We start from the raw sequence: 25,665 nt of genomic DNA on the forward strand, positions 1-25,665 counted from the left end.
TCTGAGGCTAAAATAAATATCACAGCAAGTGAAAGTAAAAGCAACTTGTATATCACACATCAAGTTATATTTTGCAATGCTTATTTGAATTAACGACTTCGATGTCCTAATTGAACTAAGGCCTAGTCACGGTTAAAACCCTTCATGCTTCAGACTGTCACATCACGAGAATATCCTTGACAAATATAGATATCGGCTAGGGATGGGCGATAAATCATCGTTTGTGATATACCATTAAAAAATTGTCATTGCGGGAAATTTTTTTCTCATCCCGATAAATATGATAAGTCTAGTTGATGACGTAGTTTCGTGCACGACTGACTCACTGTTCATGTGCGGAGTGAAAACAAGCATAGCGGAAGACGGACGTGAGGTTGAGGAGGAGCTTGTTGTTAAGCGAAGAGCTTCCACTACAATTTGGAACTGGTCTGTTATAGAAAATCAGATGCGGAGCAAACTACTGTATTATGCGAGGTTTGCAGAAAAACAGTGCTTACAAAGAGTGGAAACCCGTCCAATTTGTTCCGCCATCTAAAACACAAACCAGAGGACGAAGAAAGTTTGAAGCTACGTAATGCAACAACTACACGTGGACCTAGGTCCCACCGAGACGAAAATTGTCAGCGCATTTGCCAATTGCGTCTCTTATGATAAGCAAAGTAAACGATGGAGCGAATTCAATCCATAAAAGGAAGGAAGGAGACGGGATCCGCCGAACATAAAAGGACTTTTAATTATTAAAAGCCAACAAACCATAACAAAAGCCATCCACAATCTCCTCCGATACGAGACCAGCTGACGCTCGTCATCACTCATGCACCGGCTCTCGTCCCGCCTACCTCACTACATCGTCAAATTTATGTTAAGACAGCTTGCTTTTCTGGATTTAAGTTTGCATATATTATCGCATAGTTCCTCTAGTGTAATTTGGTAATCTAAAGGGTTTTGGTAATCTTTAATAGTTGATTCTAGGGTGCTTAGTTTGTCTTCAAGGGTAGTTTGTTCGTGGTTGTTGGTTATGTTACTAAAGAGGTTAGAGAAGTGGTTTATCCATACATCTCTGTTCTGAATGGGTAGTTCTTCATGGTGAGATTTATTATTCTATTATTCTCTCTCTCTCTCTCTCTCTCTCTCTCTCTCTGTCTGTCTCTGTCTCTCTCTCTGTCTGTCTCTGTCTCTGTCTCTCTCTCTGTCTCTCTCTGTCTCTGTCTCTCTGTCTGTCTCTCTCTGTCTGTCTGTCTCTCTGTCTGTCTGTCTGTCTGTCTGTCTCTCTGTTTGTCTCCCTGTCATGGCGTCCGCTGCTTGTGACGCCCCTTCTGATCATGTTTGTGGAGGTGGGGTGGGGGGTGTCGAGTAGCCGCTCTATTTCTGTTTTCATTCGGTCACCCCATGACTGCACGGTCGCATGGATTCATCTACACGCAACAGCATGCAGGAGGTTTGCTCTCTCTCTCTCTCTCTCTTTCTCTTCTGAGGCTTTGGGAAGAGTTTGTTGGGGTGTGGATGTGGGACGAGGGTTGACGGGTACCGTCAGGTTAATCTGAGTTTAACTTACTGACTTTAAACGGGAGAAACTGCCGCTGAGGTCAAAGCCGCTGTGATGACGGCGCTCTGAGGGAGGACGTGCGGTCGTGAATACGGCGGGGGTTCGTGCGGGTCGCGGGTGGGTTTGTAAGGTTTCGGTGTGGATTGGGCTGCGGTTCGATGTTTTCTGACACAGATATTCATTGTGACGGAGGTTCAGCGGGACTGAAATAAATAGCCTGCCGCACTTCAGCTGTTCAGCTCTGTTACTATAATAAGACTTTCTGTCTCTGTTACTCGTATCAACACAAATTCTTACCTCACACTCTCAGTCCAATGTGTGTGTGTGTGCGCGTCCCAGAATCCCCTCTCATGTACGTCAGATCGCAGTGATGTTGAGTGTGCTTGTGTTGTTCAGGTGGTGGAGCAGGGCATGTTTGTCAAACACTGTAAGGTTGAAGTTTACCTCACTGAACTGAAACTGTGTGAAGACGGCAACATGGATAACATCATCACCAGAAGATTCAGCAAAGCGGACACCATCGGTACGTACAGCACCTGATATTTACTTAAAAAACGAACACATTTCCACGAAAATTATGTCATATGCAAAACATGCTGGGAACTCTAAATCCACTGAACACTTGGTTGAACATGATAATGTTAAGTTCATTTGTTTCAGAAACAAGAACCCAATTTTCTGAAGTCAAGTTTACTCAATTCGTTTCATGAAATTTTCGACGACACAGAATCATGTTTACAGTGCATGTGTTTTTACAACCGCTCACTTTGACTGCTATTCTGATTCTTTGAGTTGCTTGTGTTCAGATGTTTGTTAGCTCTTTTTGTCCCCACAGACTCCATTGAGCGCGAGATGAGGAAGTTATTTAGTGTCCCAGACGAGAAAGAAACGCGGTTATGGAACAAATACATGAGCAACACGTTTGAACCGCTGAATAAACCGGAGAGCACCATTCAGGACGCTGGACTGTATCAAGGACAGGTGTGTCTGTAGATGTTGTGTTCCTGTAGCTCGGTCGGGCTCGGTTCAGAGAGAGCTGTACTGTATATATATTTCAAATATAGATGATTTCAAAACTGAGGTCGAGTGTATCGAGACTCTGACGACACTGATCAGTGCTCTGTTTGTGCTCTCCTCTCTCATGGCAGGTTCTCGTCATCGAGCAGAAGAACGAAAACGGCATGTGGCCACGCGGTTCCTCCGCGGCGCTCAAGTAAGCCTGTTATCCGTCTGAAGTTTGAAGAAGCGCTTTCTGTCTGCGTTCTTCTCTCGCCTCGCTGCTTCTCCCATAACTTCTGCTCTTCTTTTCTGTTGAAGGTCATCTGGCGCTTCCAATCTCTCTGCTTTACCAAAGATCTGCCCTTCATCTCTCACAAACGATCATAACGGCAGCTTCAGTGGTCGCAAGTAAGCGCACAGTGTGGTGGGTGTGGCTTACGGGTGGGAGGGGCTACAGTAGGCCAGTCTTGTGCGGTTGTTAGGAAAGACTTCATAGTTCGGGACTAACCGGCTTTTTGTTGAGTCCACAATGCAGGAACCGGACACTATTTTAGTTCTGGAGGAACACATGAGCTCCTGTATTTGAGATTTTCAAAATGATTATAAAATGCATTAAATGTATAATTTCATCCAAGTGAAATTAACAAATCAGTTTGATTGAATTTGATTTCCATTAATCGCACAGACCTATTGGTCCCTGAGCTTGTCCGGTTGGAAAGTTGAAAACCTGACTATTCCCTCAAATGAATCAGAAGTAATGCAGTACATCCGGAAAGAATTCACTACGTTTCACTTTTTCCACATTTTGTCATGTTACAGCCTTATACCAAAAAGGATTCAATTTATTATTTTACTCAAAATTAAAAAAGTATTCACAGCCTTTGCCATGACACTCAGAATTGAGCTCAGGTGCCTCCTGTTTCCACTGATCTTCCTTGAGATGTTTCTACAACTTGACTTGATCGGAGTCCACCTGTGGTCAATTCATTTGATTGGACATGATTTAGAAACCTGTCTATATAAGGTCCCACAGTTAACAGTGCATGTCAGAGCACAAACCAAGCCCTGCAGTCCAAGGAATTGTCTGTAAACCACCGAGACAGGGTTGTATCGAGGCACAGACCTGGGGGAAGGGTACAGAAACATTTCTGGAACATTGAAGCTCCCAATGAGCACAGTGGCCAGAAGTTTGGAACCATCAGGAGTTTGGAAGAACTCATCTTCCTAGAGCTGCTGCCAATGAGCGATTGGGGGAGAAGGGCCTTAATCAGGAAGGTGACCAAGAACCCGATGGTCACTCTGACAGAGCTCCAGCATGTCTCTGTGGAGAGAGGAGAACCTTCCAGAACAACAACCATCTCTGCAGCGCTCCACCAATCAGGCCTGTATGGCAGAGTGGCCAGACGGGAGCCACTCCTCAGTAAAAGGCACATGACAGCCCGCCTGGAGTTTGCCAAAAGGCACCTGAAGGACTCTCAGACCATGAGAAACTAAATTATCTGGTCTGATGAAACAAAGATTGAAGTCTTTGGCGTGAATGACAAGCACCATGTCTGGAGGAAACCAGGCACCACTCAGTGTAGCATGTTGGTGGCAGCATCATGCCGAGGGGATGTTTTTCAGCGGCAGGAACTGGAAGACTAGTCAGGATCGAGGGAAAGATGAATGCTGTAATGTACAGAGATATCTCGATGAAAACCGAAAATCTTCCAAAGGGACAATGACCCTAAGCACACAGCCAAGATAACAAAGGAGTGACTACAGGACAACACTGTCAATGTCCTTGAGTGGCCCACCAGGGGCCAGACTTGAAACCGATTGAATTTCTCCGTAGAGATCTGAAAATGGCTGTGCACCGACGCTCGCCATCCGACCTGATGGAGCTTGAGAGATCTTTCAAAGACGAATGGGAGTAACTGCCCCAAAATAGGTGTGACAAGTATGTAGCATCAAACTGAATACTTTCCGGATGCACTGTATTTCTGAATTTTAAATGTGATGTGGCAACATTAGAGCCCTGTACCTAAACCTTCGGAGCTGCCATGGTCACCTGACATGAAAACCCTTCAAGAGCTTCTGCTGCCTTTCAACTTGTTTCTAGTCAAATTCTCGACCGTCATCCTTTATGAAGAGTGCAGATGTTAGACATGCAATGTCTGTGACTTTAAATGCGCAGGTGTAGCGTTCAGGTGCTTTCTGAAGAAAGCGTGTGAGCAGACGTCAGGGCAGATCAGCAGGTGTCAAATCAGTTCTTCTCTTGCTTTCCCTGCATGTTTTTGTTTGACGCATTTCGCCGCCGCACGTTTTCTGTGAGCGGATTGAAACCCCTCCATTTCTCGTTTTGCAGTATGAAGAACTCCAGCTACGGCCTGTCATCCTACAGTCCGGCATACAACTCTATTGAGTACAGCGATCAGACCGGCCGCGGCGAGAGAGCCGGTCTCTGTGGCCTCTCAAATCTGGGAAACACCTGCTTCATGAACTCTGCCATACAGGTGAGACTCTTGGGTCATGTGCTCATGACTGGAACACTTCTCCTTACTGTTAGGAGTGCTCCGATATGACATCAGGATATGACATCACAATGCCAAAAAACCTGAAATATGTATCGTAATGAAGTGTGTTTAACTGTCAACACATCTAATGTCTAATGTTACGGATAGACCATAAATCGACAATAAAGTGCACCACCATTTTATTTTTAAGTTTACGGTTAAATCTTCATCTGAAAGCCAGAGGGCGCTCTCTCAAAAGAAACTCCAAATATACCATAACACACTTAGGTTATTTTCTATCTCTCTGTCGCTGTTCTTCAAGCCTTCTCAGGTATTTTCATGACAATAAAGTATATTTATAATGATGATGTGTTGCTTTTTCAAAAGCACGTTATAAGCGACTCAAACTCGTAGCATTTTCTAGAGCTCAAAGAGCCGTGCTCCACGGACAAGCTGTGCATAATCAAAACCTGCGTATTATCATAATCGCTCTAGAGTAACGCAATATTTAGTTGAAAACCGCAATTTATCGTGCAGCACTATTTTATGTTTTACGTTTTGCTTTCATTGCTTAAAGAAGCTTTCTCTTAAGTTTTAGCTTTCTTAGGGTTTACTGCTTCTGTTTAATTTGAATTGATTTACATTTACTCATTTGGCAGACGCTTTTATCCAAAGCGACTTACAAGTAGTTTTATACAGTGGCACATTACTGCAGAGCAATCAGGGGTAAGGTGTCTTGCTCAAGGGCCCTTCAGTCATGACCTGCTGGTACTGAGATTACAACCGGCAACCTTCTGAACACAAGCCCAACGCTCTAACCATTAGGCCACAGCTGACCGGCCCATTTAAACACAGACGATTCAATTACATTTATCCAAAGCGACTTACAGAGAGTTCAGGGAGCAAAATGGTATATGATATAAAAGAGCAATAAAACAATAGGTGCTTATACAAAGATACTAGTTTCAACAAAAACTAGAACTATACCTGTTGAGAGAAGAGAGAGGGATAGTTGTTTTTTCCCTGTAAACGCAGTTTCCTGCGTAACCAGTTTATTTTGTGCATGTAAACGCACTCAATGTTGTTAGTTCTATAGCAAAATGTGGAATATTGTTCATGTTATGGGAAATGTGTTGTGAATAGGGGTGGGCGATATGGACAAAAAATTATATCCAGATATTTTTGGCGATTTTAACGATAACGATAATTAGACGATATCCATTAAAAATGTGTTTTTAAAAGTCTGAGTTATTTAATCACTGATGATAATAATGGGCACAATGTTGAATGAAAACAGTGCTTATTTATTTTCTTTAAAATGTAAGTATTCAAGTAAAAACAATTCAAAGACATACATAATACTAATTGAATTAGTGTAAGAACATCGAACTCTGAGTAAACATTCAGTCGTACACCTCTGCTGTAATGTAAATTGTACAGCATACAAGCAAGATGAAATTATAATATATGATAGAAGTTGGGGAGGGCAGTTGAGCTGAAATAATTTCGACTTGGCACTTTCCCCACCTACTGAATCGGCAGCATTTATTTTGCTATAAACTTGGTGATAGCATTTGTAATGTCTTGGCACTGTTGCTTTTCTTATCGTAAGGCACATTTCCGCTAAACGACTCCGCTAAAGTTTGCTGCGTATGTTGTGCAGCAGGTACCTTAGCCGATGTCGACTTTTCTCGGGCAGCAAAGTCTCGGATCTTTTCATACTCTTGGTATTCCTTACTATGGTTGGTCGTCAAGCTGCTTTTAACAGCAACATGTTTCCTACACACTTTGCTGAGTGCCGTCTTTTGCGCACATCAGTTTTCTCAAAACCGAACCACTTCGATGCAAGTGAGGTTGAGCCACGTTTAGCAACTAAGTAATCTGAAGTAGATTGCGAGGCTCTGGGTGTCTGCATGTTGTCTCCTTTCTGTCAAATGTTTAGCATTGCCACATTCGTTAACCGGTGTTGAACATGCGTGCGGCCACGCGCTAACCTGTGAGAGAGATGACGACGTGTATGCATACAACAGCAATCACGTGACGCCCTGCTGCAGCCTCTGAATGTGTGGAGTTTTAACGCGTGTTTTGGAGTGTTTTTTCAGAGTAATTTAAATACTCGATAATGAAAATTTGCACATCGTTAACACAACAATCCCGATATTATCGCAGACGATATATATCGCCCACCCCTAGTTGTGAAGAATCATGAGCCGAGTAACATTGTCATGTTTTGTGTTTAAATCGCCATGGATTGCCAATTTTGTCAATACATAAATTTAGCACACAATGTCTCTTTAAAAATACGCTAATGAGAATGTGCTGGAGGATATCAAATACTGATGGTTCCTGTATATTGTAGTTACACTAGAGCTGTGGTGATGGATCAGAAAGCGGTTGTGTTTTTTGCGCAGTGTTTGAGTAGCATTCCTCCGCTGACGGACTTCTTTCTGAAAGACCGCTATCAGTACGAGCTGAATGAGGAGAATCCGTTAGGAATGAAGTGTGAGATCGCCAAAGCCTACGCCGAACTCATCAAACAGCTCTGGTCGGGCAAATACAGTTATGTGACGCCCAGACCCTTCAAGGTAAAGCGAGCAGAGACTGAAGGTAATGAAAGTGTATAGTAATATCAGTTTGTGTAGAATGATGGTGGACGATCGCTTGTCAAATCGTCCTCAAGACCTCTTTCTCTGTGTGTGTGTGTGTGTAGACACAGGTGGGTCACTTTGCGCCTCAGTTTTCAGGTTATCAGCAGCAGGACTCTCACGAGCTGCTGGCATTTCTGCTGGATGGACTTCACGAGGATCTCAACCGCATCAGGAAGAAGCCTTACATCCAGCTGACAGACGCAGATGGCCGGCCCGACAAGGTAACGCCGCTGGTTTTCTGAAGCATAACGAAACAATGTCACCAATGAAACTGTGTTTGTCCCTCAGGTGGTGGCGGAGGAGGCTTGGCAGAACCACATGAAGCGCAACGACTCCATCATCGTCGATATCTTTCACGGCCTTTTCAAGTCCACGCTGGTCTGTCCCATGTGTTCCAAGATCTCTGTGACCTTTGACCCCTTCTGCTATCTGACTCTTCCTCTGCCCACGAAGAAGGAACGAACGCTTGAGGTCTATTTGGTGTGGCTGGACCCGCTGGCCAAACCCACACAGGTACAGTCATGTTTTAAAGAAGTGGAACTTGAGCGCTGGTTTGTGATCGCCATTCTTTCTTCGTGGAACTCATTACGGTTTATAGACATGTTTCAGTTTGGGATGTAACGATTACCGGTTTAGGGGTTTACCGTGATAATAACGTCCAACGGTTAGTATTACCGCGTCATATTTTAATGACTGTTAAACCTTTCAGTGTAAGGGCTTGAAAAACGCTGTCCAGCATCAAACAAAGCTATCACCTCCCGGTCCGTATCTGCAGATTGATGGGTGTATGACATCAGCGTATGACATCAGTACGCCGATCTTCTGTGCAACGTTGACTGAAGTCAAACACACCTGATGTTATTGGAAATGGCGATGATTTTAATGGCCATTATCGCCCAGCCCTAACGTAAACATCTTACTTTCATAAAAACTAGGGATGAGCGAGTACAGCATTATCTGTATCTGTATCTGTTAACCATATGAATTATCTGTATCTGTACTCGGACTGGGCGGGGCCTAACCTGGAAGTGGGCGGGATTTAACCCGGAAATGGTCGGGTTGTCTTGAAAGGGGCGGGGCTTTAACCAGTATGTTATTTTTAATCATGCAATTGCTATGGGTTGATCAGAAATTGTTATATTTATTGCTGATTAGAAAACTATTTACATGACAGCATCAGCATTGAGCTTCAGATCAATGGTTTTGATCACGATAACAAACGAACTATATACAGAACAAGTTTTGCAACAATTAATACAAAAAAAATCTCAGACAGGCAGAGACGCAACGCTAGTCGCGTTCTACCAAGCACCACATCTGAACAAACCCCACGTTTACCAGAACTCTACTGGTTAATAAGTACTGCAAAAAAAAACAAAATAAAAAACAAACCTGAAGCTGAAGAAACCCTAAACGTTAACGGAAAAGACCCGCGAACCTGAGTGACTGAGGGAGAGACAGAGAGAAAGAGAGCTGTTCTCTTCTCTGCGTTCTGTGTGTGAGTGAGTGAGCAGAGCGGGACACAGCAAATCTGTATGTGTAAGGGAGGGGCGCTGTGACTAGCCTATCACAGAACGCAGACACAGTCAGCTACCCAATGAGGATTTTTATTCCATCCGAGCACAGATATTGACTCGTATTACTCGTATAATACTTGTACTCGGCAAATATGCTTTATCCGTACCGGATACTCGTTTCAGCCGAGTATCCGGCTCAACTCTAATAAAAACCTCAAACTTTGGATTGTCTTCTATTTTTAGTTTGATGAAAAGACTTTCTGACGAAAAAAAATCTGGTTCTTCTGTGGTTTTGTCATCATTTATTCATTATTTAAGCTTTTAATTTATATATTTTTTCCTCCATTGTCAAAATGCGGCAGGTTCCTGAAAATGTGATCATATGTGAATGTAGGTGCTTTTGTTGATCTATTTTGTTTGCTGCTGTTTGCACGTCAAAATAAATCTGTGAAACAATTCTTTGCAATATTGACGGATCACAGTTATCAACCCTAGCTGTGTCTCATTTCTAAGTATGTGTCCTTCAGGCGTCGCAATCCAAGAATGCGTATGCGGCAGACTTATGTGACCTCCGGAGGACCCAGCCTTCGAAATGAGACGCAGCATGTATTTATATTTCATTCCAATTTAAAGTTAAAATCTTCTCAGTTAGGGTTAATGTTCGGATAGCGAGCGTTGTTTCTCGGTTCGAGAAATCAACCCAAACGAACACCCCTATGGGGGAGGATGGTAACATCTTCTTTGTGTCTCTTGTTTGTTTCAGTATAAAGTGACTGTGCCTAAAGTGGGCTCTATATCAGATCTGTGTGCGTCACTTTCTGCCCTGTCGGACGTTCCTGCTGAGAAGGTAACGTCTGAATGTCTTCTTTGCCATCATGCGTTTACAGCATCTCACCACTTCACTCTGCCCGTCTAGATGATTGTGACGGACATTTACAACCACAGATTTCATCGAATCTTTGCCACTAATGAGAACCTGAGCAGCATTATTGAGCGGGACGACATCTACGTGTGAGTGTTTCAATCCTCGTCCGAATGAAATGGCAGAAATACGTTGTGAAGTTGATGTTCGGCGCTTTTGTCTGTGCCGCAGGTTCGAAGTGGCTGTGAACAGGCAGGAGGACACGGATCATGTGGTGATTCCAGTTCTTCTGCGAGAAAAATACAAGCAGTCTGGTTACAATCACACCAGCACACCACTGTTCGGCCAACCCTTCATCCTCGCTGTACCTCGAACACTAAACGAAGACAAATTCTACAATCTACTGCTGCTGCGACTCTGGTACGCTATAGTCTCATCTCAAGCACATCTGTTTCATCTCGGTCATATCATCATAGCAGCTCTGTCTCGCCTCGGCTTCATCCAATAGTACTTTACTCAGGCTATGTTCAGACTGTCAGGCCAAATCTGTTTGATTTTCCATCCACACTGTTTGTAGCAAAGTTCAGATCGATTTGATCGTCCCGTGTGGTGTGTTCTCAATTTTTGCAATATCGGATTTGGTTTCTATGGAAATGACGTTGCATTGACTGGGAGTATTGAACTTGAAGCGGTTCCTAATTTGTTATTTGTGGATTCTATCCGTCACGTTTTCTGCCGTTGAAACCAGTTTGCATTAAGACGCTGTTATAATGGCTGACAAGCGCTAATCTCAGTGCCACGCTAAAAAGAAAACTAAAAACTGAGAGACAAGATGTCATGAGTTTACAGGCAGAACCCTTGCACAGATGGTAAAGGGTTAACTCAAAACACTTTTATTGAAACAAACACAAAAACCCAGGAGGGAGCAAACCGAAACAAATCCAGGAAAGCTCGATAAGGCAAACAAAATCAGGCTACAGCTCTAAACAGGAACAAGGCAGTCATGAAACAGGGAATACGTCAAAACCAACCAGCACAGAACAAAGGGAACTGTGGCTTAATAAAGGGAAGCAGTAACGCAGGATGATTACAAAGGGAGGGTGAAGGGTATGAAATACTAACTTTACACGGGGCAGGTGAGGGATTGGAACACTATTGAGACCATGACTAGGAAACAAGGGGGCGGGGCCAAAGCATGAGACAAGAAGACACTTGGGGCAATGTTGTAATAAACAGTCTCATGTCTCCATACAAGACGTAACATACACACAAGACTGTCACGACCCTGTCCACAAGGCTCAAGAACTCCGGACAGGGCCGTACTTCTGTCAAAAACGATTAGTCCCCTTACATTTACATTTACATTTAGTCATTTAGCAGACGCTTTTATCCAAAGCGACTTACAGATGAGGAAACATTGGAAGCAATTATAACATCATAGGCAACAAAATACATAAGTGCATCAAACTAGTCCATTAAAGCCTAGCACAGTATAAAAAGCTAAGAATAGTGAGGTTAGTAAGTTTTTTTTTTTTAATTTTTTTTAATTTTTTTTTTTTAAAGAAGGAAAGGGTAGAGAATTAGGAAAAATCAATCAGCAACGTGTTGACGGAAGAGATGCGTTTTTAGGCGTTTTTTAAAGATGGCAACCGAGTCTGCTGATCTTGTAGCAGCTGGTAGATCATTCCACCAATGTGGAACAGATCCAGAGAAGGTACGGGAGAGTGACTTTTTTCCTTTTTGGGATGGTACCACTAGTCGTTGTTCCTTTGCAGACCGCAGCGATCTGGCAGGAACATAGATCTGCATTAGCGGGTGGAGATACGATGGTGCAGATCCGGTGTTGGTCTTGTAGGCCAGGAGCATAGCTTTGAACTTTATGCGGGCGGCAACAGGGAGCCAGTGTAACCTGATGAAGAGCGGAGTTACATGCGCTCTCTTCGGTTCATTGAAGACCACTCTTGCCGCTGCATTCTGGATCATCTGGAGAGGTTTGATTGTGCAAGCAGGAAGTCCAGCCAGAAGCGCATTGCAATAATCCAGTTTGGACAGGACAAGAGCCTGGACTAGGACTTGCGTAGAGTCCTCAGATAGGAAAGGTCTAATTTTCCTAATGTTGTAGAGGATGAATCTACAGGACCGGGTGGTGCTGGCAACATGACTTGTGAGGTTAAGCCGATCATCGATTACCACTCCCAGGTTTCTGGCTGTGCTGGACGGTGTAATCGTTGATGAGCCTAGTTGAATGGCAAGGTTGTGTTGAATCTTTGGGTTGGCCGGGATCACAAGCAGTTCCGTTTTTGCAAGGTTTAGCGGCAGGTGATGATCCTTCATCCAAAGCGAGATGTCACTCAGGCATGCCGCGATGCGAGCAGCGACCGTCGGATCGTCCGGTTGAAATGACAAGTAGAGTTGTGTGTCGTCGGCATAGCAGTGATAGGAGAAGCCATGCTTCTGTATGACCGAGCCGAGGGATGTCATGTAAATGGAGAAGAGTAGCGGTCCAAGCACCGAGCCCTGCGGCACCCCCGTGTTGAGCTGTTGGGACGCGGAGACCTCATCTCTCCAGGATACTCTGAATGACCTACCCGAGAGGTAGGACTCAAACCATTGCAACGCCATTCCAGAGACACCCATAGCACTGAGAGAAGCCAGGAGGATGTGATGATTGATATTGAGTTTACATTAGGGATGCACCGATACCAGTATCGAGTATCGGGGCCGATACCAAGCTCATGTACTCGTAAAAATTCCCCGATACCAAAGACCGATCCCTCACGTGACATAATTGACAGAACGTTCCAGTGCACACAGAGACACCTGTCGTAGCAGACACAATGTCATAGTGTTCACACCTGAATCGCGCTATTCGTTTGTAGTTGGACGCTTGAACATTTTGAGTTTACTCGCTTCATTCGCGCGTGGAATTTGCTTCAATCGCGAGTGAAATTCGCGTCATGGGAGGGGCTTCTGGCAGGCGGCTCCAGTCTTGTTGCGTAATGGCAGTCATGGATTTTGTTGAGCAGGTAGCTGCGCATAATGTGCAATGGAAGGCTGAAGATAGACGTAGACTCGTTCGGCGCCGTGTCTGGGTCCAGAATCGCAGTTCTTCAGAGGCGCAGTCTTTCATTGTTGTTTCAGATTTCTGGCTCCGCTCGCAATGTCATAATCACGTCACTACTAGAGCAGGCGCCTGACTGATTAACGCGGCGCAAATTTTCGCCAAAGTTCAGATTTTTCAACTCGCGCGAATAACGCAAACGCTCAATTTGCGCCGCCTCATTCGCGTGAATCGCACCGCAAGTAGGTCTATCGCGTCTTTGCATTGACTTAACATGTAAATCACTCGCTCTTAACTCTTCATTCACACTTAGCAGTGTGGAAATATTTCAAAATTAATGATGACGACCCACGCATGGCAATCTGCATGCTTATGTCCTTGGTTTTGCCCTTTGGAGGTTATTGGACACTGTGAATTTTGGCTTTGAAAAGTTTTGATAAGAACATAGGATTGATAAATTTTTTCATAATATGAGTTGAAGTTGTTAAAAATAAAGATGCTGATATGTTCATTAGTCTCATTGTGTTGTTCTTAGAAAATTGTCACAAACAAAAACATTCTAGCATCGGTGTTGGTATCGGTATCGGCGAGTACCAGGGAAAAAAGTATCGGTATCGTACTCGATCCTTAAAAAGTGGTATCGGTGCATCCCTAGTTTACATTTAAGCATGTCAAAACAAGCATTATTAACGTGTAAAACAATGAACAAGTGCCATTGTAAGTCATTGGAGAAAATAAACATTTACTAATGCTAACAAACACATGATTTTAAATAGAAAGGGGGCCCAGAAAACACCTCCCATCCTCCTAAGTCCGGCCCTGTTGATGTCATACGCTGATCAGTCAGTCAAACATGGTTACTTTCTCTTACAATATAAGGATGTGTAGCCGCTGTGCTACGCTTAGCTGAAGTCTAATGAACAACAACACAGCAAGCTTGAATCTGCAGAGACGTCCGACTTGCTTATGTTTTAACGTGGTGTTTCACGTGGCGCGAGAACATCATTTAAGCCAAAAGCTATTCATGTCCGATCTGCTCGGTCAGACTAAGACGCATTTCCAGAAATGGCATATGAATAAGATTATAAAGCACATATAAAATGAAACAAAAAATTTCATGTTTTTGCTGTTCACACTTCCTAAATATGATCGGATTTCAGATATGTACAAAAATCTGATTTGGACTGACAGTCTGAACATGGCCTCAATCTCTGTCTCACTTTGTCTCGTCTTCTAGAAGTTCTGTCTTACTTAAGACTCGACTATGTCTGATCACATGTCTCATTTCAATGTCACCCTTTGCTCTGTCTCGCCTCAGTATCACTGTATCTGTCTTATCTACAGTCGGAATCTCTCATCTCAGTTTCATTTACTCGTATCTTAACTTTAGTCTGGTCTGTACACAGTCTCCTGTTGTCTGGCGTGTCAATGAGGGAATTTTGTGTTTCTCAATGTGCACACATGATTGTTAGTTTAATTGCTGTCGTTTGCAGTCGTTTCATTCGCGCAGCCGCTGAGGAGGAGGAGTCTGAGGAGACGAACTCCACCAAACTTCACTCCATTAACGGCAACGCTACCAATGGTGTCATCGAGGAAGTCTCGCCCAGTAAGCCCGCAGTTCACTTCTTACATCGGCATGCACATTTAAACAGCGCCAGTGCTTCATTCTAAAATACAATGAGCACTTATCTCTCAGGTGAGATGGAGACAGACGAGCCCGACGACGAGTCCAGTCAGGACCAGGAACTTCCCTCCGAGAATGAAAACAGCCAATCGGAGGACTCGATCGGCTGCGATAATGACCTGGAGAACAGTGCGGTCCCTGAAAACTCTTCTAAAGGCCAGCAACTGACCAGCCACAGAAAGCGACTTTTCACATTCCAGTTTAACAACATGGGCAAGACCGACCTGAACTTCATCAAAGGAGAGTCGCGGCAGATCAAATTCCATGAGGATCACATGCGCCTCAGCGGTAAGAGCCTTCAAATACATGCTCTTAGTGAACATACCTGCCGTGATGACATCATCCCTGCATGGTAGCCCCGCCTATCACTGTCGCTGTTTCAGGAGTGCCTTAAGATTTGAACTTACTGTATGTCTCTCCTGTAATTGTGTCCTGAATTTTGTGTACGTGACCAAAATCATATGCAAATTAAAGAGTTTGTTTACAAATACAGGCTGCATTATAGTGTTTGGGGGAATGTTTTATAAAACTCTGATGTGGTGATTTACATGTATTCATTTTACAGACAACTTTATCCAAAGCGACTTTAAAATGAGAGGGCTTTTTTCCCGAAAGTGACACACTTGAATCTGTTGTTCCTGCAGATAGATGCTATCTCTCTTTGGACTGGGAAGCAGAAATAAAGAAAAAATACTTTAACGAAGCTGCAGCCGAGGTCAGCATGTCACTAGCTTTCCGGTCAGAAGTTGTTGTTGTTGTGAGTCAAAGGTTACTAATAAACTTTTTTCCACTTAAAAGGACTTTGATAAGCATGAGAGTATGGATTATAAACCTCAGAAGAAAAGCTTCTTTAAACTGAAGGACTGTATTGAACTCTTCACTACCAAAGAAAAGCTGGGAGCAGAGGATCCGTGGTGAGACTCTATGATTGAAATGTTTTATTTGTTTTGACATCTACTAGAACTGTTTTCATAATGTTTTTAGCTGTCCCGCTCTTTGTTTCACAATCAGTCTCGGTATGTGTTTCACTCGTCAAGTGTTTTATGGCAGTAAAGTGAGGTTCTAGCGGCTCCAGACGATCGTGTGTTTGATCCTGTGGCACAGTGTCATGAGACGTCTGTGTTGTTCATCTTACAGGTACTGCCCCACATGCAAGCAACACCAGCAGGCCACTAAGAAACTTGACCTGTGGTCTTTACCGCCAGTTCTGGTGGTCCATTTGAAGCGTTTCTCCTACAGTCGCTACATGAGAGACAAGCTGGACTCACTGGTGGATTTCCCCCTGCGGTAAGGCAGCTTGGACGTAACGTAGCCCCTTCGCTCAGTTATACTAGGACATGCTGCGTTGTAAATAAATGGACCAATGATGTATATAAACACAAGGTAAATGTAAAAAGTTGGAATTGTGTCGTAGTCCTGTTTGAATGCATGAGGTGCTTTGATGTGTTCCTCCAGGGATCTGGACATGTCTGAGTTCCTCATCAACCCCAATACTGGTCCCTGTCGCTATGACCTCATCGCTGTGTCCAATCACTACGGAGGAATGGGAGGCGGCCACTGTGAGTATGCACGTCACAAATGTTCTCAAGGAAGAACGGTAGGGGTATGAGGATAGAGCTTTGGGGGATGCCACAGCAGAACATAATTTATACAATGACTTGTGGGACAGACTCGTGTCTTAGCCCTGATAGATATGCACAAGTCATCTTCAGACATCAGTTTGTTCTCCGCTGGAGACTGGAGCACTTCTCAAAACCAGTAAATGTTTGTCAGTCTAGAGGATAAAACAGCCTTACCTCACATTTTATGAAATTTTGTCACGTAGGGACCATGATTTAGGTGTTAACATGTTTGCCGTTACTCAAGCTAATTTAGGGACGCACGCTAAGCACTAATATTACTGAGCCAAACAGGCGTGTTGTTGGTAAATGAATGTGTCTTTTGTTTAATTGTCAGACACGGCCTATGCCAAGAACAAGGACGATCACAAGATGTACAACTTTGATGACAGCAGCGTATCTCCAGCCAGTGAGGAGCAGATAGTGGTGAGATTGACAACTCAGCTAAATAATAAAAGTTGTGCTGTCGGATGACTGACAGTTCTCCTGTTGTTGTGTGTGTGCAGTCCAAAGCAGCATACGTGCTCTTTTACCAGCGACAGGACACTGTCGAAGGTACAGGCTACTTTGCGCTGGATCGCGAGGAACCCACGGAGAAAGAGAAAATGCCCACGGCGCATGAGACGGCGCCTCAAAGCGATGAGGAGGAGGACGAGGAAGATCTTAATGACAACGAGCAGGAGGAAGAGCTCGTCCCCATCCGAGATGACACCATGAGTACCAATTGAGCAGAAAGGTCGCTTGCGCACCCAAAGCCTTATGTACAGTTAACGATGCAGACCCTTTCGGCACTGTAAAGCGTCCAGAGACGGTACATTGGATTGGGATGTAGCCAGCGGAGCCGCATGGACGAGTTTTGCGTGATTGGTTGTGTAGTTTTATGTAGAGTCTGGAGGAACACTGAGGAGTTGAACTGTCAAGCACTGCTGTTGCACAATCACTTTCCTTTCATTTGCAGTTTCCGAGCTCGTTTCACCCGTTGCATCGTCAGTTTTTTGAGAATGCATCGAGAGGCGAGTAGATATGTCGGCGGAGAGTTTGCGTAAAAGCCGCTTGTGCCGCAGGGCTGATGTCATCGGGTCGGAGGGATACACTAAAGGCTTTATCCTCGCCCGCACATTTTATTCATGGATGGTCATTTCATGCGGTTTTACTGACTGTATGTTTTCGTTTACCTAGGCCTTAAATAAATCTCAGACCGTTGCCTTTTCTTTGTGCGATTCTCATATCTGGATCCTCCCTCATATTCTGCCACATGTCTGTTCATTCTGCCTCGAGTTTAGAGCAAGAGAGGCGAAAAGAACATTCTCCGACCGTGCCGGCTGGCTTCTTGCCTTTGAATGTTTGCTGGGGTCGGGTTCGGCTGTGACTGCTTTAGCTTTCGGAATAATAAACCTGTACATACGAGTTCACTCTGTGAGTGCACATTTATAAATTAATTTATTTATATGGAAACAAACCTGGGAAGACGGACTATGAGTCGAATGAGGCTTTGGTGAATCGCACACCTGGAAATGGAAGCGACAGTCGTGCATGATCCGGGGATTACCTTTAGCTGCACTTGAGTTCACTGTGGTTTACATTTGAAATGTGCATGTGTATTTATATACTGACTTCAATAAAGCGGAGTCTAACGGTTGTGTTGCCTTCATGCCTTCTCCTTAGAGAACATATAGATGCTGCGCAGACTACAACAGGCTCTTACAGTATTATACTCTGATTCTAAGATAACGAGCATCAAATTTTGATTTCAATAATCTTAATATAAAATCCATAACTGCAGGGAATTCACCATGTTGTTTCAACAGCAGCCCTCAACAGACAAACTGCTCTACAGAACACGTTTCATCACTATGTTGTTGTTATTCCTGTATCGGTCACTGGAGTGTTTCGAACGGGAGCGGTGAGCGGTGGACTATTACATTTGTCAAACAGAGCTATAAAAGGATGTCATACAGTGACCTTTAATCTTTATCCTACTGTATCAAATGTCTAAAACAAACAATATCCATGTATTTTTGATTACTTTTCAGCTTGTGATTCTTTAGCTCTGAGAACCTGAGAAACCTGTACTTCTGAAGTCTTCAGGTAGGTTGCAGTTGTGGAAAACAATGGCCCTGGTGACAGAAGGGTTCCACGTGGTTTCACGCCTTATTCTATTGCAGTTAAATGGTATCTTTTCTAGGAGTGCACCGAAATGAAAATTCTTGGCCGAAGCCAAATAAAAATGAAACACTTACCGAAAGGCTAACGTGGCTTTGCACATTGCCAATTTTTTCACTATTGCACAAATTGAATGGTCAAAGTGGGCTTTTAATATTTATTTTGCTTTTCAATATAATACAATATAACTTCTAATAAGATTGAGCAAAACAAGTAAGCTAAATAAAAACAATATAAAACAAGAATAGCCTATATTAGGACTTAAACTGACTGCTGAAAGAATTACTGTACCCCTATAAAAAACCCTTCATTAAAAAGTGTCATTCAACATTATAAAACTAAATTATGAATAAACGAAAACTGTTGTATTATTATAAGCTGCATTGCAAAATGATTCAAAGAAAAAAACAAGCAATTCTGACTGACTAACATTTCAGTTCACGTCTCTCCTCCGAACTCCACCCACAAAAGCTGATGTTCTCTCAGAAAGTGCACTTGTGGCTGGGGTGTACAGAACACACTGAGAAGTTGTTTAGTTCAGGGAACTGTGTGTACACGGCCACTGTATGATGTAATAGGATGTCACAAGCAGCGGGGCTTCTTTCAGACCGCCCTCTCCAGACTGAAGACCTGTGCGCAAGTTCCGTGCTTTAAAATGTCCCACACACTGCCAACAGATAGAAGAAGTGCTATAATGAGTTGCCAGGTTACACAATGGAAGGCGATATCTGTTAGGAGTAAAGAAGGGGTGAGGGGTTTTATTAGCAAAAATTAGCATGTTCCTGTCAAGTGTTGCTGAAAATTACAAGTTTCCAGTTGTTTCTTGAAGGATGTGAGGGATGTAGTGGATCGTATAGAGTTGTGAAGAATGATCCACCAGCCGGGAATAGCAAAGGTGAATGAACGGGAGATTAATCTTGTGCCCTCCTATGAAGTGACTAGACACCGCTCATTTGCTGATGGCAGGGCATTCTGGTTGGGCAGTATGTGTGAAGGAGGGAGTGAAAGTAATGCAGGTGAGGAGTCTGTGATGTTTTTGAAAGCCAGCGTTAGAGACTCAAATTTTATGCGGTCTGCTACCGGTAACCAGTGGAGGGAGACACATTTTGGATCATTTGGAGTGGTTTGATGACGCATCTTAGAAGAGTGTTGCATTAATCCAGCCTAGAAAGTTTAAGGGCTTGGACAAGCAGTTGTGCTGCATGCTCCGTTAGGTAAGGCGTGATCTTCCGGATATTGTAGATGGCAAATCGGCATGACCGCGATGTCTGGAGGATGTGTTCCGTGAAGGGCAGCTGATGGTCAAATACCACACCAAGGTTTCTGGCAGATGTGGAGGGTTCAGTAGTTGTAGTGCCAATTTGAAGGGAGAGGTTATGTTGCACCGCCGGACAAGCTGGAAAGACAAGCTGTTCAGTGTTAGCCAGGTTGAGCGGTCTAGAAACGCTGATCAAAGTAATGGTGGTTTGATTCAATAAAGAAATCGTAGTTGCATGTGCAAAAGTGATATTGATTCAATGCTATTAACATTGACAAATCAACACTTTTTGATATAGGCTCTCCTCTAGCGACGCCCAAGATCGTAGGCTCGATCCCAGGGATTGCACATACTGTGATACATTACATTTTATTATACATTTGTAAGTCGCTTTGGATAAATGTAAATCATGTATGTAAATGATTCAATGGTTGCTTGGTATCAGGGCTGTTAATTCTCAAGAGTTTAGACAGATGACAGAAATAAAGTGAAAGTGTTGAGTGTAATAAGTGAAGATGTTAATGATGTTTGTGTTTAATAAGGGATACATGCGCTAGCTAGACGGACAGGTTTGTATGCTGCGTTTGCGTCTTGTGTCTTTTGAAGCTGAAGCAGGACGAGTATTGTGAGCTTTTTGATTACTATAGCATGACATGAACATTTCTGTTATCAAAAGCACGTCTCAAGACACTTGGATCCTGAGCGCTGAGAAAGAGATACTGCTGTGACGTATGGTTCTGCTCTAAACCCTAACCCTAACCTGCACTTCTTGTAAGTCTGACTTACATTAACATTTAGTCATTTAGCAGACACTTTTATCCAAAGCGACTTACAAAGAGACTTTCAGGGAGCAATAAGCGATATATTATACTGTCAATGAGGATTTTCCTTGCCTTGCTTTTCACTATGGAAAAGAGACTTCAAAGTGGTAGTGACCATCGGATGAGAAGCACAGCGCTGCATGTCGCGTCTACAACGTGCACATGTATGTGTGAGCTTGGTCAAGTTCCAAGTACACTTCCGACTCAGGATGGGCCAGATTAAACGTTATTCTCATTCTGCTTTAGTTGAAAACGTGTGGCCGTTAAACGTTATCCAAGGTAGTTTGCGGCTTGGTCCTGCAGAAAGAAACACAGACGCGTGCAGACATGGATTTTTGTGTGGGGGGCTAATGTCAGGCTGCATCGCCCATGAATTACACCCATGAATTGGATTACTAAATTGCAGATCCCTTTTGTAAATGAACATACTGACAAAATGATCACTGTTAAACTTAAACTAGAGATTTATACTGGAGCATGACAGAGTACACAGTAAGAATCCAGAATGAGGCTCTTTTCGCTTAATCAATGGTTGATGTCATGGTGTAGGGCAGTCGTTGTTAGAGAGCCATGGTTAGAGAGTCGAATGGTTAGAGAGTCGACCAGAAAGTTGCCAGTTGGATACTCAGGGCCGGCAGGTAACGACTGAGGTGCCCTTTAGCAAGACACCTTACCCCTACTTGCTCCCTGGGCGCTGCAGTGATAGCTGCCCACTGCTCCAGGTGTACGTGTGTTCACGACTTGCTGTGCGTGTGTTCACTAATCTCTGGATGGGTTAAATTCAGGTCACATTTCAGGTATGGTTCACCATAACTGACAAATAGGTCACAATCACTTTATTGAACAGAAGCTGCTCTTTGTTTACAATTTTGATCTGTTCTGGGAGTGACCTAGGCTCTTCCGCCCCGACGGCCTGCACCCCAGCAGCATCGGAGCGGATCTCCTGTCTGACAACATCTCGAAGGCACTACACACCGTTTGACTATGCCTCCCTCCGGTAAGTAAAAACTTTAACCATAGTCTGTGCTCCTCCCACTCAACTGTTATTCATGTTTCTGCTTCCAACTATAAAGAGACCATATTTGTATATACTACAATACAACAAAATAATAATTTTGGCAAAAGTCAGAGAAAAAATCTGATCGTGATTAAACCTGAATAATAATAAACAACCAAAACCAATTCATAAAGTTTGGCCTACTTAATATTAGATCACTAAATTCAAAGGCAGGTATTGTAAATGAAATTATTGCGGACAACAGTTTTTATATACTTTGTCTTACCAAATGATTATTTCAGTCTAAATGAGTGTACCCCACCAAGTTACTGTTATATGCATGAGCCACGTCCGGTTGGTAGAGGGGGTGTTGTCTCTACAATCTTTAGAGACTTTCTTACTGTAGAGAACAGAGCATAAATTTAAATCATTGGAAGTGCTTGCGTTGAACATAATTATTCCCAGCAAAAGTAAATAACCATTGCTTTCTTTTACATTGGCTACGGTGAATAGACCCCCTGGTCCCTATGCTGATTTTCTGAAAGAGTTTGTGGACTTCCTATCGGACCTATTGGTTAACGTTGATAAAATACTAATTGTCGGAGATTTTAATATCCACGTAGATAGCGCTAACGATGCATTAGCTGTGGCGTTTACAGAACTACTACAATCTTTTGGGGTAATACAACACATTAAAGGACCCACTCATCGATTTAATCATACACTAGATCTGATTATATCTCACGGAGCCGATCTAACCAATATAGATAATATCCCTCAAAGGGACGATGTCACCGATCACTATCTTATAACAGGTACTTTTCGTACGTCAGGAATCAGCCCTTTAACGCGTTATCGACAGGTTAGAACAATCACCTCCGCTACTAAAGATAGTTTCGCAAAGAGCTTGCCAGATCTGACTCCTTTAATAACCATACCAATAAATACACAATTATTATAAAAAGGCACTAAAAGCAGCAAAGGCTGAACACCTCCGTAACCTGATAGAAACCAACAAAAACAATCCAAGGTTTTTATTTAACACAGTCACTAAATTAACAAATAAACAGACTCCACCTGACCTGGCTATTCCGCCGCACCTCGGTAGCAATGAATTCATGACATTTTATACAGAGAAAATCAAAAACATACGATACAAAATAGTAAAAACTGTCAGGGATTTAGACAGAACCCAAGCGCAGGCAAGCAAGTGATAAACAATAAAACTTTATTTAAACCAAAAACCCTCGATGGGGAAAACAAGACGAAGATGTAAACAAACACTAACAAGGTCCTTAGAATAATGAATAAACTATAAATCCTCAAACTCGGAAACAGGAACAAGGGTAATCCAATACGATGCAGGGTAAGCAGGACAGACTAAGGAGAGTAAATGTGAACAATGAACCGAGTGAAACTGGGACTAGATAAAGGGGGATCACTAACAAGGATTGATTACACAGGGAAAGTGGCAGCAGGTGACAGGAATGAAACACTAAAGGAAAGCTGACAGGAGGATTGCACGAGGCAGGTGAGGGGAATGAAACACTAAGGGAAAGATGGACCAGGGACGGTGACAAGGCTAAACACTAATGCGCCACTAACAGGGAAACAAGGGGACGGGGCTAAAGGACGCGACACCGGAGAGAGAGCATGGCGTTACAAACCAAAACAACTTGACATGATCCTGCCACAAGACTCAAAAACCAAGACAAGGAGAGGCAGGTTCATTACAAAAATTCAACCTCCAAATCTGTGCTATGAATTGGTACCAACCATCGCCCCAAAAGAAAGACTACAGTGTTTTTCACATATAAAACAGGAAGATTTAATTCAACTTATTGCAACATCTAAACCTACAACTTGCTCATTAGACCCCATACCAACTAAATTATTAAAAGAGTTACTACCTGTTGCAATTGAGCCCATTTATAACATTATGAACTCGTCAATTAATCTAGGCCATGTCCCAGGACCCTTTAAGATGGCCGTCATTAAGCCCGTTATCAAGAAACCAAACTTAGATCCAAACGAACTAGGAAACTATAGACCGATTTCAAATCTCCTTTACCTGTCTAAAATACTCTTTCTTACAAAATAATGACAAACACGAAAAATTTCAGTCAGGCTTTAGATCTCATCATAGCACTGAAACTGCGCTCGTTAAAATTACAAACAACCTGCTTAAAGCATCAGATAAAGGTCACATCTCACTCCTGGTCCTGCTTGACCTTAGTGGTGCGTTCGATACCGTAGACCATAACATACTTCTAGATCACTTACACAATTATACCGGTATTGAGGGACAGGCACTACAATGGTTTAGATCATACTTATCAGACAGACAAAATCAGCCTTTTTCCACCTAAGAAATGTTGCCAAATGATGAAATATTCTATGTGTTGGATCAGACACACTCGCCCAATTTAAATCTAGATTAAAGACGCATCTTTACAGACAAACATTCACTCCATGCAAAATATGCTAAATAATCCACCGGTAGACTGCGGACATTAGATATTATTTAGTAGAATAATTTAACACTTTATATAAACACCATGAACTGTGTTTTACCTTTTTTGTGTTTTTCGTTTTTTCATATTGTTAGATTTATTTTTCCCATAGAGCAATAAGTCCACATAAATGAATAACTAAGTGTAACCTATGTGTGGTTTTCTTGCTCACAGCGGACAGCTGCCTAAACGTGGAGGAAGAGAATTTATTCTTAAACTAGAAACATTCTTTGTCTGACATGCTGTTTTCTATACCTTGTTGGGTTGTAGCAAGTGTCTTAGTGTGCACTATATAAATATGTTTCTTCCCTATAGTTTCTATACCTTATTTGGTTGTAACAGTTGTCTTACTGTGCATTATATAAAGACGTGTCTTCCCTGAAATAAAATGAGTTCAAAAGCTTGATGCTTCTCTGTGTCTTGTTTTTGTCCTCCCAGATCTGCAGAAGAATTCTCTTACAACATCCAACGTATTTATGATTTGAGATTTTAATGGTGATCCAAAACACAGAAAGTGTAAATGAGATTTAGTGTTCGAAAGGAACCTGACAATTTAACACATATTTTCCCCTGTAAAGCTGCTTTGGAACAATGCACATTTTGAATTGTGCTATATAAATAAAATTGAATTGAATATCCCAAACCGACTTCGATTTTTGCTTAGAAAGGTCAGTATCGGTCATCAATCATATTTCGATGTTGAATCAACATTCACTATTTAGTCGGTACATTGAAACGTTAACATTGGAAGTAAAACATTGATTCAATATCGAAACTATGTTATCAATACGACACATCTGGTCAGAACCATAACCTTATTTGGAAACTTGGTGGGAGGAGTTCTGCGCGTGCACACTTTACGGCTAACCGTCACCGCAGTAACTATCTGTGTTAAGCAATATGTTTTGATATTACAACTTCAACAACAAAATTTTGAAAACTGTGTTGTACTGTTTAGGTTTTAAACTGCAAGAAACATTAAATGTTAAAGCCATTTTAGTTGTTTAAAACAGCCACTCGCTGGATCAATCAAGTGTAAAACATTATAATGGTGGAACGTTTAAGAAAGTTCAATTAGAAATAAAACCACAAAACTGTTTGTTCAAGCGAGTATGCTATGGTGTTTTACAGCAAATAGCAAACAATTACTAAATGGTATCTTGTTTTTTTTAACAAAGCCTCATTGTTAGTTACCTATATATAACGTTTGATCAGTACTTAGGTCAGCATCAGTGTGTGGCAAGTAAGTTACGTAAACACTCGGTGCTACGCGAGCTGTATGTTATGAAATGACAGTGTTGTTTTTACCTTAACCAAAAGCAAGTGCACTGTACTCTGGCCAATCACTTGCTTACCCGTTCAACCATTAACGTTAACTTCCGGCTTAACTAAGCGAGATTGTCTTTATAAAGCTTGTATGCTAAATAAACACACAGGTTAGTTTTGCGTGTACTTATTCACCATTCTCACTATATGTTGGCA

General features: G+C 42.7%; 1 protein-coding gene across 3 annotated transcripts in view; it reads left to right on the top strand.

The window, feature by feature from the left end:
- The window catches only part of usp15 (ubiquitin specific peptidase 15), a 23,239-nt gene extending 5,168 nt beyond the window's left edge, over positions 1–18,071 (top strand). The window contains exons 4-22 of one of the 3 annotated variants that reach the window (XM_079453926.1): positions 1,943–2,069; positions 2,382–2,527; positions 2,695–2,759; positions 2,864–2,953; positions 4,893–5,040; positions 7,452–7,625; positions 7,751–7,909; positions 7,977–8,201; positions 9,969–10,052; positions 10,122–10,216; positions 10,299–10,487; positions 14,622–14,734; positions 14,825–15,100; positions 15,457–15,527; positions 15,611–15,726; positions 15,950–16,099; positions 16,268–16,371; positions 16,769–16,857; positions 16,938–18,071. In XM_079453926.1, coding sequence (XP_079310052.1) covers positions 1,943–2,069; positions 2,382–2,527; positions 2,695–2,759; positions 2,864–2,953; positions 4,893–5,040; positions 7,452–7,625; positions 7,751–7,909; positions 7,977–8,201; positions 9,969–10,052; positions 10,122–10,216; positions 10,299–10,487; positions 14,622–14,734; positions 14,825–15,100; positions 15,457–15,527; positions 15,611–15,726; positions 15,950–16,099; positions 16,268–16,371; positions 16,769–16,857; positions 16,938–17,159 — 2,643 coding nt within the window. In that variant the 3' untranslated portion in view covers positions 17,160–18,071. Of the gene's footprint in view, positions 1–1,942; positions 2,070–2,381; positions 2,528–2,694; positions 2,760–2,863; positions 2,954–4,892; positions 5,041–7,451; positions 7,648–7,750; positions 7,910–7,976; positions 8,202–9,968; positions 10,053–10,121; positions 10,217–10,298; positions 10,488–14,621; positions 14,735–14,824; positions 15,101–15,456; positions 15,528–15,610; positions 15,727–15,949; positions 16,100–16,267; positions 16,372–16,768; positions 16,858–16,937 lie in introns of those variants that run through there. The other 2 variants (XM_079453927.1, XR_013786489.1) reach the window with 2 other exon arrangements.
- Positions 18,072–25,665: the final 7,594 nt, after the last annotated feature.

The sequence above is a fragment of the Barbatula barbatula genome, assembly GCF_947034865.1.
Source record: "Barbatula barbatula genome assembly, chromosome: 4".
Lineage (NCBI taxonomy): Eukaryota > Metazoa > Chordata > Actinopteri > Cypriniformes > Nemacheilidae > Barbatula > Barbatula barbatula.